General features: G+C 53.2%; 1 protein-coding gene across 1 annotated transcript in view; it reads right to left on the bottom strand.

Moving 5' to 3' along the window:
- CUX2 (cut like homeobox 2) overlaps positions 1-17659 on the bottom strand; it is a 69104-nt gene that overhangs the window by 16476 nt on the left and 34969 nt on the right. Inside the window, 1 exon segment of the mRNA XM_056340946.1 lies at positions 2708-2786. Within this exon segment, the coding sequence (XP_056196921.1) occupies positions 2708-2786 (79 nt within the window).

Genomic DNA, 17659 nt, shown 5'->3' with positions numbered 1-17659 from the left:
TTGTGATAAAACTACACCGTCCATCCACTGGGAAAGCGCTGCCTTTGGCCATGGGGCCGGCTCCACCACCTCAGGCGAGGTGTTTGGATGCACCAAGGCGCTGCCGGCACCGGGCACCAAGCTCGTGCCATGCTCACACCATGCTCGCACCACGCTCATGCTGCTGCTGAGCAAACCCTCCTGGTGCTGGGCTGGAGAGGGGATGCACTTAAACCCAAGCACATCATCTGCTCACACCAAGGTGCCATGGATGCCACGTGCCACCACGCTCTGAGCCACACAGGACGCAGGTCACGGTGCAGGGGACAGTCCCTTCCTCCGTAGGTCATGGCCCCCATCATGCCAGGTTAGAGGAGACGATGGCACTGACGCCGCAGCCATGCAGCTGTGAGCCCCGCCGCAGCAGTGACTCACCGGCAGCACAGATGGGTGACGCCAGAGAAGCATGTGCCAAAACAGGACCTCCAGCACTGTGTCCGCCCACTGCAGCTCCTGCATGTCCAGGGACTGTGGCACGGCATCGCCCACGGCCAGCATGGCCAGCTCACGTGGGAAACAGCCAGTCCCAGCCACAAGGCAGAACCTGCTGCCCAGGCATGCTTATCTATTGCTCCATATGTTCACCCACTTATATATATTTTATAATACATTTATATATATAATATTATATATATATATATATACACATACACACACACGTATATATAATAAATGCTGCCACTAGCTGGCGTTATTGGCTGTCCTTTAGTGTCACCGGTAATGCTGCAGTAGGGATGGGTGGTGGGCAGGGGTCCCTCCTGGTGTCCCCAGCTTGGCACAGGGGAGTAGGGCCAGGAGCCGTTCCTTGTGCTGGAGGGGGTCCGCCAGACCCGCCCCCAGACACCCCGACCACAGCAGCACACATCTGCTGCGTAGGCACTGGAGCAGCTCAAGGCACCCACGGGATGGTGGGATGGGGCAGGTGTCCTGGGTCCTCATCACCTTCTCCTGAGCACACACAGATCCAGGGAGCACTCGTGCCCCTGGGGACTGGCAGCTCATCCCTGTGCCAGAGCCTGGTGGAGGGCTCTGTGCTGGAGCTGAGGGCTAACAGCTGCTCCATGTTGCCACCCAGCTCCAAGCGGAGCACGGGACACCCGCGGTGCACCCATGGAACGCCCACGGTGCGTCTGTGGTGCATGCACGGTGCATCCATGTGCATGCACGGTGCATCCACAGCACCTCCGCAGCGCATCTGCGGTGCTGTCTCCCACCGGGGCAGCACCTCCTCTGCCACCCCATCCCAACCTGCTCAACCACATCCACCGGCGCCCTATGAATCCCTCCACGAGTCAAAGTCAGCCTTAAATCAAATCATCCCCAACAACAATGACATTAATTATGCTTTTAACACATTTTACTGCTTCCCCCCCTTCCCTTCATGCCACATCTGTGTGAACAATATCCAAAAGATTTACGGTTTTCTCCCGTAATTACAGACACACAGCCAGCTCACTTATCAAAATACTTGCTGAGCAATCAGGCTCCGTTACAGTCTCTGCCAGAGATTTGTGTTGACAGCAGCCATTCAAAGCAAAAAATGTCGAATCAGGACTTATGTGGCGCTTGTAAAGTATTCCACAAAGAGTTCGCCTGTCGAGAGACACACGGACATGTAACAGACGGGGACAAAACGCCGGGTGGGAGGATTTGGGGAGCAGGAGGGGAGTGGGGGAGAGGGGAGCACGAGATGGATGCTGTGGGAGAGCACAGACAGGGGAGGATGAGGGGTACAGAGACCACAGGGGAGCAGTTTTGGGGTGTGCATGTGTGTGCACCTGCGTGCACCTGTGCGCATCCATGTGCATGCGTGTGCAAGCAGAAGAAGCATGGTGGGTGGGCGTGCGGAGGTGGGGAGGGAAGATAACTGGGTTCTGGAAACTGAGCTGACACTTGGTTCTTGTAGCACAGGAGAAAATTTAATGAGGACAAAAATATGTCTCCCTAATTCCCCTAAGAAATCATTAAAACATTTTGTTATTCCTAAATGTCTGGAAAATGAATTAGTGGCCCTGCAGGAGCCCTTCTGTGCATCTTCAGCTGTTTGCAGCTCTCCGTCCTTGCTGTGCCAGGGGATGCTCTGTGACGCTATGCCCAGCGCAGCCGACCCCCCAGCTCAGAGCATGGCAGAGCCCCCAGCACGGAGCAGCGGGGATGGGAGTGCCAGCCCCTCACCCAGCCCTAGCACCGACTCTGCCAACACAAGCCTCAGGGCTGCCCCGTGCCTCGGTTTCCCCCTCCCCAGACTGCAAGCGGCACCCCAGACGGGGGGTACACCCCGGCCTGGCGGTGAAACGGGGAGAGCCGTCCCCAAGCCACGGCCGGTGCCAGGAGCCGTGCTGCGAGCTGGCGCTCGGTCGTTTCGGTTAACTTACCGTCAAAAAGACAACTGGGGATAGCCGCAGTGTTATTACAAGGGCTGAGCAAATGTATTCCTTTCCTAATGTCAAGATGCATTTGGCTCAGGGGCTGAAACACAGCGATGGCAAAAGCTGTTTCCACTCCTCTCTTCGGCTGGTATCTCCAGAGCACCATGCGCGAGCCGAGGTTGATGCCAGCCGCAGCGGGGATGGGGCCAGCAGCGCTGCCACGGTCCTCGCCGGCTCCTCTCCGCACCGGCGCCGGCACGCAACTCGTTAGGCAGCCAGGTCGCCACCGTGTTGCTTACCTGGAGCTTCGATTAATTGCTTGTAAACACTCAGGAAAGCCGTCTCAGCCTCCTTGCTTCTCTTACTAAGTGCAATCACCTGCAGGGAGATGGAAAAATGGGGTCAGAGACAAGCTCGGAGGAGGGAACTGGTTCTGCCGGGGCACCAGGACCAGTGCCACTCGTGACCCCTAGCACACGGGTCCCCCCCCGGCCACGGCTCTGTGCCCGCTCTGTGCCCTGTGCAGCCGCTCGCTGCCTTTGGCTAAACTCCTCGCGCCGCTGCCATGTCACGTCGCCCTAAATCATTGATGCGCTCTGAGTAAATGAAAATTATAATTTAATGTCAGTGCTTAAATAAGAAATAAAGAAGTCTGCCTGTTGTTGTGCTTGTTGGGTCGGATCCGGCAAACAGCCCTCCCCAGCCACCCTCCCAGCACGACGCCTTGGGTAGAAGCGATGCTCACACCAGGACCAGGACACCTGCTCGCATCCCTGTCCCCCTCAGCTGCCAGGGTGATGGTGATGCTTGCACTGGCTGGGCGGTGGGGAGACAGCATGCTGCATTGCTAATAACCGAACAACATACTAATCTGCTGCGCACTCCCATCCAACATTTATGAGCATGAATCATTTACTCCCTTTAATTTTTCAAGGCGCGACAATACCTTGGGGTGGAGACTGCTGCCCACCTTGTTTGCTGGGGGTCCCCTTGCTACCCCCGCCCATCCAGCCCCAGCTGCAGCAGGTAGGATGGGGCACCAGTGGGACACACAGACCTCTGTGTCCCCGCCATCCCGGGTGCAGGAGCTGGGGATGGAATTGACTCATTCCCAGCTGGAAAACACTCAGGTGGATCCAAACTGGGCGCCCACACCATCCAGTGAGGGAGGAAGAGGTGCCCACCCTGCATTCGGTGCTGGCAGACACACTGTTACCAACAGTGGACTAGTCAATTCAACCGCCTTTAAGCCACCGATGGGCTAATTACCAAACAAAGCCCCAACTTTATGCCTCAGCCCGGTGGCAGCTCCCGCGCCAGAGCATCCTTCCCCTCCACCCATCCCCTCCGTGCCGGTGGAGCTCCCGGCTCGCCCTGCCAGCCTGGATTGTGATTGCTTGTCATTCAAACCCAAAGCAAACCGCTCATTTGTAATCCAGCAGCCACCTGAGCAAACCGCCTTCTCCTTCCAAGCTCGCAGGCACTGGAGCACAAAGATCATTTTTCTATTGTTAAAATTGTATAAGCTGGGCTTTTTATAGCGTCTCGTACACAAACCTACTTTCTCGGCGCCGCTTTTCCAGCAGAGGAGGAATTTGGGGGCTTTTCTTCAGCTTTCTGTAAAAACACTTAGCTTCAGGGTGCTTTAAAATAATAATAATAAAGTGGGGAAGAGAGGAGGGAGGCAGCAAGCAGACGGCAAGTGGCACTGCCTGTGTATTGCAGCAGGACAGCATTGTGCCTGTGGAACTCACCAGCGTGGCACTGGGGTGGCACGGGGAGCCCTGCTGGGGGGGTCTGTAAGGATGCAGAGTGATACTGGGGTGCTCCACGGCATCAGCCCTTCCTGACCCTCCCCACTTCCCACACCCTTTGGACTTTGCATGGGAGAGGAAGGGAGAGGGCACAGCCCACTGGCACGGCTCTGCTGCTGGGCGATGAGGATGCCTGGACCTGCTCGAGCTGCTCTGAAGAGCTTCATCTGCCCTGAGATGGCACCAAGCAAAGGGTGCAGAGCAAAAAGCTCTCTCCGTCACCTCTCCATCACCCATGGCTGCCCCACCATGCATGCCCAACCTGTGCCAGCAGGGAGGAACTGGAAGCCGGGACCAAACTGTTGTGCCCTCAGCCAGGAGGGCGACATCACCAGCATCCTGCTAAAAAGAGGAGAAAATGGCTAAAAATGGGGGAGCTGAACATCCCCACAAGCAGCGTTGTCTCAGTGGGGTCAGGGCAGCATCACCCCTGCTCCCCCCATCCCCACAATACCCATTGGTGATGGCAAACCCACCGCCAACCACTCTCCCTCTGCCCGCAAAGCCCTTGGTGGCCGGTGGCAAGCTCTGCCTCCACATTATATATCGACATACTATTAATTTCTATTTTTTTTCCCCGGTCCGTCTCCCTCTGCAACATCCATGGGCTCAAGGTGAGGCACGGCAGCGGCGCGGGATTGCCGCCGTGTGATAAATTACATTTGCGCGCCGGGTCCTTTTCATGGCTGGTGACTTTCCAGCAAAGCAATTATCACTGTAGAATGCGTAATAGCCTAATTAATTACTATTGTCAGGCTGGCCTCTGTGCCATGATTATACCTTCCAAAGCCAACTTTTCAAACATTTGGAAGCAGAAATATTATTATAATTGACTGACAAAATGGTAAAACTCCCCCGGCACAGCCGGTCCTCCTCCCGGCACGGCGGTGAGGACCCACTGTCTGAACGTCTCCTCTCCAAAGGCACAGGATTTGCATTGCACCGGCGGTGAGTTTATTCTTATATCCATGAGATCAAGTGCAGGATAAGTAGTGGGTTATTTCCATCTAAATACTGGTGGCAGTAAACCACAAATGAGCTCTTTTTCAGCGGAGAGGAACAGCTGTCGGGGGAGAAAGCAGCAGCAGAGACCCCAAATGTTGAAGAAAACTGATGAAAAAATTCATTCAAGCCTTCGCTATTTTCCTAGCTTTTTTTTTTTTTTTTTTTTTTTTTTTTTTTTGCTGACGTGTAAAGAAGTCAGGGAAAGCGGGAGGGTGGTGGAGGAGTGAGGGGGGAGAGCCTAGGAGGGAGCCAGCGTCCCAGAGGAGAGCTCTGGGTGATGGGGGCTGGACTCCCCACGTAGCACCAGCCGCCTGCCAGGGAGCCCCCACCTCCTGCCAGGGTCCCTTTGCTGTCTTCCTGAGTGACTCCTTAAACCTGTCACACGTGCGCAGACCCATCGTGCAAGCACAGACCCATCATGCACACACAGAGACCCGTTGCACATGGACAAACCTGTTGCACTCTCACTGCACACACACACAGACCCATTGTACACCCACAAACCTACCACACAAACCCACCACACACACCCACAGACCCACTGCACACCCACGGACCCACTGCACACCCACAGACCCATCACACACACCCACTGTACACTCCTGCAAACCCATGGTGCACATGCACAAACCTGCTGCACACATGCAGGCAGACCCACTGCAGACCCACAGATCCATCACATCCCCACTGCAGACCCACAGACCCCTTGCACACCCACACAAACCCACTGCACACACACTCACAGACCCAACGCACGCGCACGCAGACCCGTTGCACACACAAACCCATCATGCACACACACGACCCGTTGCACACAGCTGCACAAGCCCATTGCACACATGCCCAAACCTACCAGACATGCACAGACCCACTTCACACACATGCAAACGCATTGCACACACCCACAGACCCACTGCACATGCACAGACCCATCGTGCACCCAGACCCATTGCACTCACACGCACAAGCCCACTGCAGATGCACAGACGCACGTTGCACACCCACAAACCCATTGCACAAACATGCACAAGCCCACTGCAGACGCACAGACGCATTGCACAGATGCACACTCATTGCACACCCACAAACCCATTGCACACTCACACAGACGCATCACACATACACAGACCCATCATACACCCACAAACCCGTTGCACACATGCACAGACCCACTGCACGTCTACAAACCTGTTGCACATGCATCCACAAGCCCACTGCATGCCCACAAATGCGTTGCACACCCACATAGACCCATCACACATGCACAGACCCATCACAGACATGTGCAGACCCACTGCACCCGGACAGACCCACCACACACCCACACGAGACCCATCGCACAGCCACACAGACCCACTGCACGCCCACAGACCCATTGCACACCCACACAGACCCACTACACACCCACACAGACCCATTGCATGTGGACACAGACCCATTGCACACCCACACAGACCCACTGCATGTGGACATAGATCCATCACAGACATGCGCAGACCCACTGCACCCACACAGACCCACCACACACCCACAGACCCATCGCACAGCCACACAGACCCATTGCACACCCACACAGACCCACAGCACACCCACAGACCCACCACACAGCCACAGACCCACTGCACATGGACACAGACCCCACACACCCCCACACAGACCCCACACACACACACACAGACCCATTGCACACCCACACAGACCCACCACACACTCACACAGACCCACTGCACACCCACAGACCCACTGCACCCGCACAGACCCACCACACACCCGCACAGACCCATCTCACCCACACAGACCCATTGCACATTGTACAGACCCATCGCACGTGGGCAGACCCTATCCCATGTCCCCCAGCTCCTTCCACGGCACCCCCCGCCCATTCCTCCGACGGCAGAAGCAGCTCGCAACGTTTTCACAAGGCAAAAAAGCAATTCATGTCAAAAAGATCAATAATATAAAAATAAAGCCTGAGAATTCTAGTTAAAGGGAACATCATAGAAATATGTTGTTCACGTTCATGATTCAGAGATTAAAAAAAAAAAAAAGAATCAATATAAGTTCTTCAGATGATGTTATTTCTAATGAGAAATATACCAAGACTGCTGCAAATAACTGCTTAACAGAGAAAAAAAATGCATTAATAATTTACTTTATAAAGCATAGGATCCTGAACGCAAGAAAATTGCTGCTGGTTCTTAATTTTGTTGTAATACTTCCTGACAAGTTCAATGACGCCCTGGCAAAGTTCCTGAGAGCGCAGTCAGAGAACGTTCAGCTCATTAGGTTATTTTTTCCCCCCTTTTTTCCGTAGCATCCCAGCCCGGCTGGCTCTGGGAGAAGGTGCCCGAGCTCTTCCCCTTCTTTGCACCACAGGATTTCTTGGGCTGAGCCCCCAGATCAGCGCCAGCCCTGCCAGCCCCTGCCAGCTACGAGCATCCTCCTGCCTCCTCCCGACACCGGTCCCCAGGTGAGCTACAGCCTCCAGCCACAACGCAGCATGCCAGGAAAGTATTCCAAGCTGATTTTCCCATCCTCACCAACAGAATTTAATCCACCTTTTTTCTCCCGGCTGGTTTAGTTGGGGTTTTTTTCTTATGTTTTTTCCTTTATTTTTTCTTAGTTTATTTTCTTAGTGCATTTGCTGACAGTTGGCAACTCCAAACCATCTGCTACCGATGTGCACACTGAAACGAAAGGCTTCAGCATTGAACCCAGCACGGCTTGAAGGAGCAGGCTCATTTCTGACCGTTGGCATGAGATGCCACCCTGGCAGGCTAATTCCCAGCACGGCTGGATTTCTTGCAAGCCCATCAAATTATTTCCCTGCAAAATTATTGCCCTGCAAAAAATATGCAAAATTCCCTGGGTGGCTGGTGGCAGCAGTCCAGGTTGGCAGAGGAGACGGGCAGGGATGCACAGGGCTCTGCATCCCTGGCATAGATGAAGCAGGGCGATGAGGGGTTGCCGCTGGTCCCTGGGTTCAGGATGGCTGGGATGGAGCTGGGATGGAGCCGGGATGGAGCCAGGATGGAGCTGGGATGGAGCCAGGCTGGCCCCAGCACGCGGGCGCACCCCGAGCATCACCAAGTTTCACCTCCCATTTAGCAGAACAAAACTTTTAATTTAGATGTTTTCATCTATCTATCAGACTAAAAAAAATAAGTTTAAAATAATGACTGTAATAAATGAAGGTAATTAATTGTAGTTTGTTCCTTTACTGTCTAGTCAGCTTAATTTTACCTTTTCATCTAATAATGAGAAAATAATTTTTGTGCTCTGAGGGTTAATGATATGTAACTGCAAGAGCTGCTAATTGCATGTTGCAAACTATTCATCAAAATCCCCATCTGCGCTACTTGATTATGTTTGCTAAATTATTGCTTTGAATTATCTTTCATAAAGCAACTTTTGTAATTAGCAGGGCTTTCGCTTTGCTCTTTTCTCCGTCGCAAGGATATTCAAACTTTGTCCGTCTCAAGCTGTTGCCATTAAACTGCGGTGGCGGGCAGCTTTTGGTGAGAGAAAGAAACTGCCCTTTAGCTAATCAGGGGGAGAGCGGGGGGGAAATAAAAGCTGGGCTTATTCTCTGCAGTTACAATTTATTCTCCTGGCCCTGTTTCTCCTTCCTCGAGGAAAAAATTATATAGGAAGGATGCAGGAGCCTAAATGTATATGAGATGCATTTGGGAATGGCAGAGAGAAATGGCCCGAAAAGCCCATCCGTCCCCATCCAGGTTAATATTTCAAAATGAATTTTTTTTTTTGCCTTCCCATTTACAAGAAGGAGCGGAGGGGGAACGCTCGCCATTCATCACCGCGCTTTTATGGGCTCCTTCCCGTGACGCAGATGATGTAGCACTCTGCTCTCCCTGGTTAATATTCATGGGGAGGGCTGAAAAGTGTGCTTTGTGGAGAAAAAAATATATTAAGGAAGTATTTTTAAAAATTTGAGAAAAGAGGGGGAAAGGGAGAAGGGGGGGAAAAGAGGGAAAAGAGAGGGAAGAAGGGAAAGGGAAAAGTATTTTAAAAAGGGGGGAAAAGAGAGGGAAAAGGAGGGGGAGGGAAAGAAAGAAAAAGAGAGAAAAAAGAGAAAAAGAGGGGGGGAAGAGCCCCCAGGGCCCTGTGCGCCTGGCCGCAGGAGAAGCGGCAGCACTCTGGTGTCCATCCCACTCTGCCTGGCACTGAGGCAGCTCAGAAACCCATCCTCAGGGGAGCAAAATCCACCTTTTAGGATAAAAACTCCCAAAACCTCCTGTGGAAAAAATACCCGGGGGGGAGGGAGGTGGCAGAGCCAAGGAAGCAGCTGCTGCCAAGCCAGGAATCGCATCCTGCTCTCCCTTACACCCCCATAAATCCAGTGCCACTTGGGCAGAGGAACAGACTGGGGCTCCCCAAAGGACATAGCTCATATTCTCATAGCGGATCTAATGAAGACTATCGGAAAAAATGCAGTATTTAAAAGACTGAAAATGTATTCCTATTGTTATCACTCTCTTTTATGTGTTTATGCATAGTGCATCGGAATGAATCAATACTGGATTGCCCTATAAATAAATGAGCATATCAGTAAACCCAGTAATAAAATGAAGTGATGAAAAATATGGAAATCAGTCGCATTTGTGTAAATCCACTTATTGTTTACTTTAATATTTTCTTATGCAGTTCCGTAGCTCCAAAGAGACAGATTTAAAATCAGGTAATGCTCAGCAGATGACAGATCCTAATGTGTCGCTGCTGGCAAGCTCAGAGTACCAGCAGCTCTCCAGGGGTTTCCATCGAAGCACATTAGAGGAGCAGAGAAAGCAGCCCCCAAAGAGAGAGCATTAAAAAGCCGGGGAGAAGAAGAGGTATCCTAAAGTGCAACGCATCTCTCAATGGCATCAGGGACCACAGCCAAGGCATCCACAAAGGCTCCGGGAATGTGGTAGGGGCACAGGGCTGGGGAGCACCCGGGGCAGGCTGGAGGATGAAGTGAGATGCCTTCTGCAGCAAGATGGTCAGTTGGGAACGTGTCGTCACAGCCTGGTGCTCAGCTCCTCCTCAGATCGCCCATTGCAACCTCATCTGGTGCATCCTGGCCACGGTGTGGCATCTCCTGGCCATGCTGTGGCTTCTCCTGGTCACACCACCACACCTCCTGGGCACATCATGGCAGCATCTCCTGGCCATGCCATGGCACCTCCTGGCCACATCGTGGCATCTCCGGGCCATGCATGGTATCTTCCAGTCACATCACGGCATCTCTTGGTCACACCATGGCACCTCCTAGTCACATCATGGCAGCATCTCCTGGCCACATTGTGGCATCTCTGGGCCATGCATGGTATCTTCCAGTCACATCGTGGCATCTCTTGGTCACACCATGGCACCTCCTAGTCACATCATGGCAGCATCTCCTGGCCATGCTATGGCACCTCCTGGTCATATTGTAGCACCTCCTGGTCACATTGTGGCACCTCCTGGTCATATTGTGGCATCTCCTGGCCATGCTATGGCACCTCCTGGTCACATTGTGGCACCTCCCGGCCACACCATGGCACCTCCTGGCCATGCTATGGCACCTCCTGGCCACACCATGGCACCTCCTGGCCACATTGTGGCACCTCCTGGCCACATTGTGGCACCTCCTGGCCACACCACGCCACTTCACAGCAGTGATGGCTCCTTCCCCAGCCTGGAAGCTCTCCAGACAGGGCCACCATCCCTGGTGTCCTGCAGGGGACATCAGGGAGCTCACTGGCACAAGGGCCCTGCCTGTACCCCTGCCCAAACGTGGCACAAGGGCCACCCAGGACCAGCTGGGGAGGGAAAGCAAATGGATTTTATCGGCTATAGAACCCCCTCAGGGGTTGGGGACAGTGACTCTGTGCCTCGGCCACACCAAGCTGGGTCCACTTTGTCCCTCCCAGGGCTCTCCCCTTCCCCTTGCAACCCCACAAGAGCCGACGGGGTGGGAAGGGGCTGGGATCATGCCTGGGACCATGGGGGCGATGGCAGATCCCACCTGCTTCCCTGCCCACCTCTCCTTCGAGCATCCCCCTATAACGCTGCCAGTTTTTCCTCCCACCCAGGCAAGCAGAAAACACCCCTCCCCACATGGCCTCTGAGGAAGCTATTTTAGAGTTGCTCTTTTTTTTTCCCTTCTCATCTTTTTTTACATTTTCTTTTTTTTAAAAAAAAAACAACCAACAACACATCTCCCCCCATCTGGGCTGTGAGCTGGGTGCCAGCATCTCGGCGCCGAATGCTCAATGTTTGCTTTTTATAAACGCCTTCAAACCCAAAGTTTCCTGCTGCGCTGCCAGGATGCATCCAGGCGGATGCTGCATCCCCCTGTGCAGCCCCCATCCCCACCCCAGGACCCAGCCCTGCCCATTCAAAGGAGCTACCGCAGGCAGTGAGAGCCAGAAATCCCCACACCCCCAGGTTAGGGGCTCTAATTTGTCTTTGTGGCTAATTAGCTTCCCTTCTTGTTAGTCACTTACATCTATATGGTTCTCAAAAATCTAGTTGCCAGGGAGGGAAATCCGCCGTCCTGCCGAGTTAATTCTCTAACAGCAAATCTCCTGTACCTCAGGTAACATTTTTCTTAAATTCCCGGCTGAGTTCAATTAAATGTTTATGAGACTGTGTGCCTTCCCCCCACCACGCTGCCAGCACCAAAGCGACAGAATTAAGCTCCTTCTGGAACAAAACAAAAGGAGACAGGGGAAAAAAAACCAAAGAGGGGAAAGAAAAATAAAATAAAGGTGGTTTAGGAGGGCTGGGTTTTAAGGTTGCAAAATATAATTCCCCCGGACTGATTCTGCTCTGCGTCGCGCAGCCACGGTGCGTTGGTAATATCGACAAGGGGGTTTATATGAATAATTGAAGAAATTCTGTATTCCCCGCAAAAGAAAAGGCAAGCCGAGAGGGTTGTTGAGATAATCAGGAGCTCGCTAATCAATATTCTCAGCCCCAGCCTCCTCCTTGCTTCTCCAAAAGGAGCAGTGCCATAAGCTCATCAGTAACTGTAAAAAAAACATCACACTCCGAGTGTCAAAATAGTCAAGCGCAGCATATTGTATTGCCAGATTTCCCTCCCGGTCCACCCTGGTGCCAGATTACATCCATCAGCGGGGAGAGAAGCCGTCCAACGATGACTTACTTACGCTTAAGTGTTCATAAATAAGGTTTTTAAGATATAGATGGCTTTTTAATTTTGGTGGAATGGGGGAAAAAAAAAAATAAATGATGGGGTTGATGTGATGCAAAGCGACCTGTCGGGTGCTCTCCGGTAAATCCTGCAGCCCGGCCGTGCCTGGGGACACCCCGGTCCCGATCTGGCTTGTATCGCAGTGAAAACAGCCAGAAAAAATTTACGCTGGCACCATAAACTGTGGCAAAGCCTTTGTCTGATGGGGAGATGGGGTGAGAGAACGTATCCCTGCCATGAAAACCTCATTAGACAGACTCTAATTACTGCCCTGCAGTCGGCGGGAAGGGACAGAAACCATAAAACCTGAGCTGGGGAGGAGGCTATTAATTGCTTTTTGATAAATTGGGGGCTGAGGTGCTGGTGGCAGAGGTCAGGAGGTGTCTGCATGGGGCTCAGCTGTGCCCTGAGCTCCGGCCACCACCAATGCACGTCCCACCCCCACCTTGCCCACCCTGAGCATCCCCACCCAGCTCCCAAAACGGGCACTTTGGGGGCAAACTGTGTTTGCAATGGGAAGAACCACCTGTGCCAGTATCAGCAGCTGGTTCCAGCTGCAGGACCTGTGGTTTGCTCCGTCTTCATGTCCCACCAAAATCTCAGGACGGTAACAGCCACACTTGGCGTGAAGCCAGCCTCGCACCCCGGCACTGCAGGGATTTAAGCTGTGACAGCCTGAATCACAGGGAACTAGCTCCTTCTGCCCTGGCATCACCAAAAAACCAGCCGGCCATGTCACGGTGGGACACGGGGCAGGATGACAGCCAGCACAGGGTGGCCACCACCACCATCCCCTGCTAGATGGGCCACGGGGCAAGCGGGGTGACCCTGGCCATCAATCAGCCCCTATGCCTTATGTAAATCCGCAATGCTAGAGATGTATGGAGCCAATTACCAGGGGTCACTGCCGCGTGTAAAATCCAGACAACGAAGCTCCCAGTCTGAAATGAATTTGCGCAAGATTGCAAGCTTACTGCCTTTTATTGGACAAAATAAATATTTCACTGTTATATAAAAAAATATTGGCGAGAAAGCAGATAAACCCGAGTCCTGTGTGTATACAGAGAAGCAGGGAGTGAAAAATGGCTGTCAGCATCTTTTTAACAGCCTTTGGTGCGGTACAGGAACACGGGTTGCGGAGGGGGTTTGATGATGGCAGTGGCACAGGGACACCAGGGGACCTCAGGGACCCCCATCCCAGACCCACTGAGGCTACACTGCGAATGGGAGTGATGCTGGCAGCGTGGTCCAAGGGGTTGTGTCTTGACCCAGCTGTGATGGAGAGCAACACATGGGATGCAGAAGGGGATGGGAAACCTTGGAGGCTCAGCACCATTCCCAAGAAGAAGATGCTGACCCCAAGCACCAGGCTGAGCCTGTGCCCACCACAGAGGAAGCCCAGGAGGATGGGTCAGGAATGGCCTCGCCATACAGATCAATTCCAAATGCATTTTCCTAACAGTTTTCCCCAGCTTGTCCTTCTGGGATCATATCTGTCCTCATCTGCAGACCCCCGTGTCCACACAGGACATCCTTATTTCATGCTCACCAATATATCAACCCTTCCCTGTGACAATAAAGCAGGAGAAAAGAAAAAATAAAAAGCCTATAGGAATCAATACCTCTTTCTCTCTCTCTCTCCCTATATTTTATTAAAAACTTTAGCATCAATATTAATGTTTAAATCCTCACCAAGCTGAGTTTAATTACCTGTAAACTGCATACACAGCTACGCGGACTTTGCTCCTCGCCGCAGTAAATACAAGCAAGGAGGAGCAGTGCCCACATCTCCGAGCATCACCTTCCCACCCCTGCCGGCACAGCCATGTCCAGCCCCCTGGTCCCTCAGCATCACTCGCCAGGCAGGGAGGGGACTGGGGTGATGGAGCCAGAGCCATGACCTGCTCTGGGCAGGGATAGAGCTGTAAGGAGAAGGGGGAGAGAAGGGAAAAATTGGGATCTGGAAAGAAAATGATGCATAGATATAAAATATCTGGGGCTCTTGCAGCCGAAAGGGATCTGCTCTCAGCCACGACCGTGAATCGTAACATTTGGGAGGGGGGAAGGAGGGAGAGGCATTTGAATGGAGTCCATTAGCGGCTGAGGATGAATAACTGGCAGGCAGGAGGAACTGCTCCCGAGCTGCCAGCGAGGTCAGGCGGCTGGCACGAAAGGCCCGGAGCTGCCGGAGAAACCAAGCGGGGCTGGGACCGGACCCCATGTAACCCACCCAGCAGCCACCTCCTCCCTTTGCTCGCTGTGCCAGAAAAGAGAAATCCGGGCTCGCCGTGCCTTCCCAGCCGCTGCGGCTGTGCCGTGCTCGCACACCTGCAGCCGCATCCTTGGACCGATCCCTGCTCGGTCCCCACTGCTGCCACTGCTCACCCCAGGGACCATCCCAGGGCCACCGTGGTCCACGGTCCCGCAGCGCAGAGATACTGAGCTGCAAGGTCTCGGCATCGCAAATGGAATCGGGGTTTACAGCACGTTATCAAAAGAGCCGTAATGGGATCTTGCAGAGGGCAGAGATTTGAGACACACATCAGATTTCCATTCCTGGCGAGACAGGAAAAGGCTGTTTTTTAAAAAACACACATATATCAAGGGATGCTATCTGATGTGTCGTGCTGGCAGCTGCTCGCAGGCAGCTCCACCACCCCGGTGTTTTGCCATCCCACTCCTTACTGGAGGCCAAAGAGGGGCTGATGGAGGGGGCCAGCCTGGTCCTGCCCTCCCGGACCCCACATCCCTGCAAACTCCCTGGCAAATCCCTGTCCCCCCTCCGCCTCTCCTACATCCCACAGCCTCAGCTCCTCCCGGCCAGCTTCCTTAAGGCTCCTTCCTTATTACATCTATTACAGCAGCTTCCCAAGGCCAGGGCTGGGAGGGCGATGGTAGCATTCGAGGACTACACTTTCAGAATAATATTCATTACCATATTCATTCAGTGTTTATCTCGCAGATGTACGGATCCGTTACAATGGAGAAAAAAGAGAACTCAGAATTTGTTCTCAAAAGATATTCAAATTAGTTAATCAAGAGTCCTTTTATCACGTGTCTCATGTACCAGCAGCAACTATCCATCGAGATAAATGATCAGCTGCTAATAACTGATTACATTGCAGCAAGTGTTTTCTTATCCCTATTACCACCATGTTTAAAGACACTTTATAAATTTCTAATTATTGTAAATTGTTTCTCCTTTTGAAAACATCTTCCCATAGTCATCAGCTGTCAATTTCCCCTGAAAATCTCTCTCTGAAATGAGCTCATAGCAAGATACTCAGAGAAAACCCTTCCAGGCTCCCAGCCGGTGGGATGCAGCCCAGCCACCTCCACCCCGGTGCAGTGGGGGACCAGGATGCTCCTCCAGCCCTTTACAAATGGACCAGACTTGAAAGAAAAATAAAAACATCTGTAAGTTGGATCAATCCTGAATGATGCTGCCTTTACCTGCCGCACGAATGGGCCATCGCCCTGGATGGATTCGCTCTCCAGTGAACCACAAAGAAATAAATAAGCCAGCAGTATATAATAGGGCTCTTGACAAGTGCAAGGCACCCGCTCCTACAGACACTGGCATCTGAGGGGAGATCTGGGCTTGGGAGAGCCCTAAATAAGATCCCGCTTGCTCTCTGCATATTTTACAGATGAAAGCTGAAATAGTTCAGAGGGTTTGAAGCCAACCAGGACTTTAAATCCAGCAGCCGGCCTCGAGCCGCTGTTCCAGCTGATTTCTGGGCTCCATTCATTATTGCAATCAATCAGCTTAAAAAAAAAAAAACAAACTAACAAAAACCCACCACAAAAACAACAATAAACCGCTCTCTAAACTCTCTTAGACACTTTAATGGAAAAGCTATCTCCTTCCACCTTCCCTGGCCGTGACCGCAGGGCTGGAGCTGCAATCCTGGGCCAGGCTGCAGCTGGAGGGTCCGTGCTATGCTGGGGACCACGATGGCATGGGCAGAGTATCCATGTGCTCCTGGAAGGGACCCAGGATGCAATGAGCCTCCTGGCATGGTGCCCATGTGCCACTGCCAGTGCCACCACCTTGGGTGATGGGTGGCTCTGCTGGTGACATTCGCTGCCCAGGGACGGGGTGACTGGGACAGGATCGTATCGCAGCCATGCCCCATGGCACTGCCGGACCCTGGAGGTATTTGCCAGGGTTTGGCACTGCTGGACCCTGGAGCTATTTGCCAGGATTTGGCCAACTGCCTCCGTGCCAGAGCCAGTGGAGCCAAAGCTAGTGGCAGCTGCGCTGCAGAGGCATGGCATGGGAGGAGAAGGAGCAGGAAAAAGGCTGCCCGGGATGAACTCCCCCCAGAGCACCAGGGTGTCTGGCCAAGCACGTTTGCCGGGCAGAACAGGGCCCACAGCTGCCAGGAAAGGGAGGAGCAGCCAGTGGGACACAGAGCCTGACACAGAGCAGCCAAGGTCCTTCCCGGCTCCAGGGGGGCTCAGACCAGGGGAGGAGACGCCGCAGGCACCAGCCATGCCATTATACGCTTTATTGATGCTGTTCTGAAGAAAGCTAATCAATATATTAGATTTCCCAAAGAAAGAAAACACCAGCTGCCAGCAGCACATAACTCCTCCGCCACGGTGCATTTTTCCATCAAGCCCCGGAGCCGTGCGTGTCTGCGCAAGATGAGGTCACGTTCAAGAGGAGACCTCCCGCTTCCCCGGCGGCCAGGTCAGGGCCTGGGCCACGGCCAGCACCTAGCCACGTGGCAAAGCCCATGTCCCCCCTCCTTAGATTCAAATAAAAGTGTCAAATTCCCTAAATATCTGGCACCAGCACTGCCACGGTGTACGGAGAGACAGCCCAGCACCCAGCAGGACAGACCCAGCCCGGTCCAACAGGGGTCCTCAGGGACCCCCAGCCTCCAGTCCCAATGCCTCTGCATCCCTTGGTGGCCCCACAGCCCCTGGCGCTCATTTGGACTTCACCAAGGGTTCCCAAAGAGCTTTCCCCATCAGGAAGAACCATCTCAGAAACTGCCCTTTGCCAGCCACATTTCCCCGGCAGAGACATTCCCATAGCACCGAACGGCCCCAAACGTGGCCGCTCAGCCATGCACCAGCACTGGAGAGAAATGGGAAAGCAGCAAAGCGATGGCTACACTTGGCCATAGCAGGATCCTGGCACACCAAACCCTGGCAAACCAAACCACGGCACCCAGCTTGCCGTGCTCCCTGCTGCCCACACCCCATCACTGCTCCAGGGA

Source organism: Falco biarmicus, chromosome 1, assembly GCF_023638135.1.
Source record: "Falco biarmicus isolate bFalBia1 chromosome 1, bFalBia1.pri, whole genome shotgun sequence".
Taxonomy (NCBI): domain Eukaryota; kingdom Metazoa; phylum Chordata; class Aves; order Falconiformes; family Falconidae; genus Falco; species Falco biarmicus.
The sequence above is the reverse complement of the archived record's forward strand: the minus strand, read 5'-3'. Positions and strand labels throughout refer to the sequence as shown.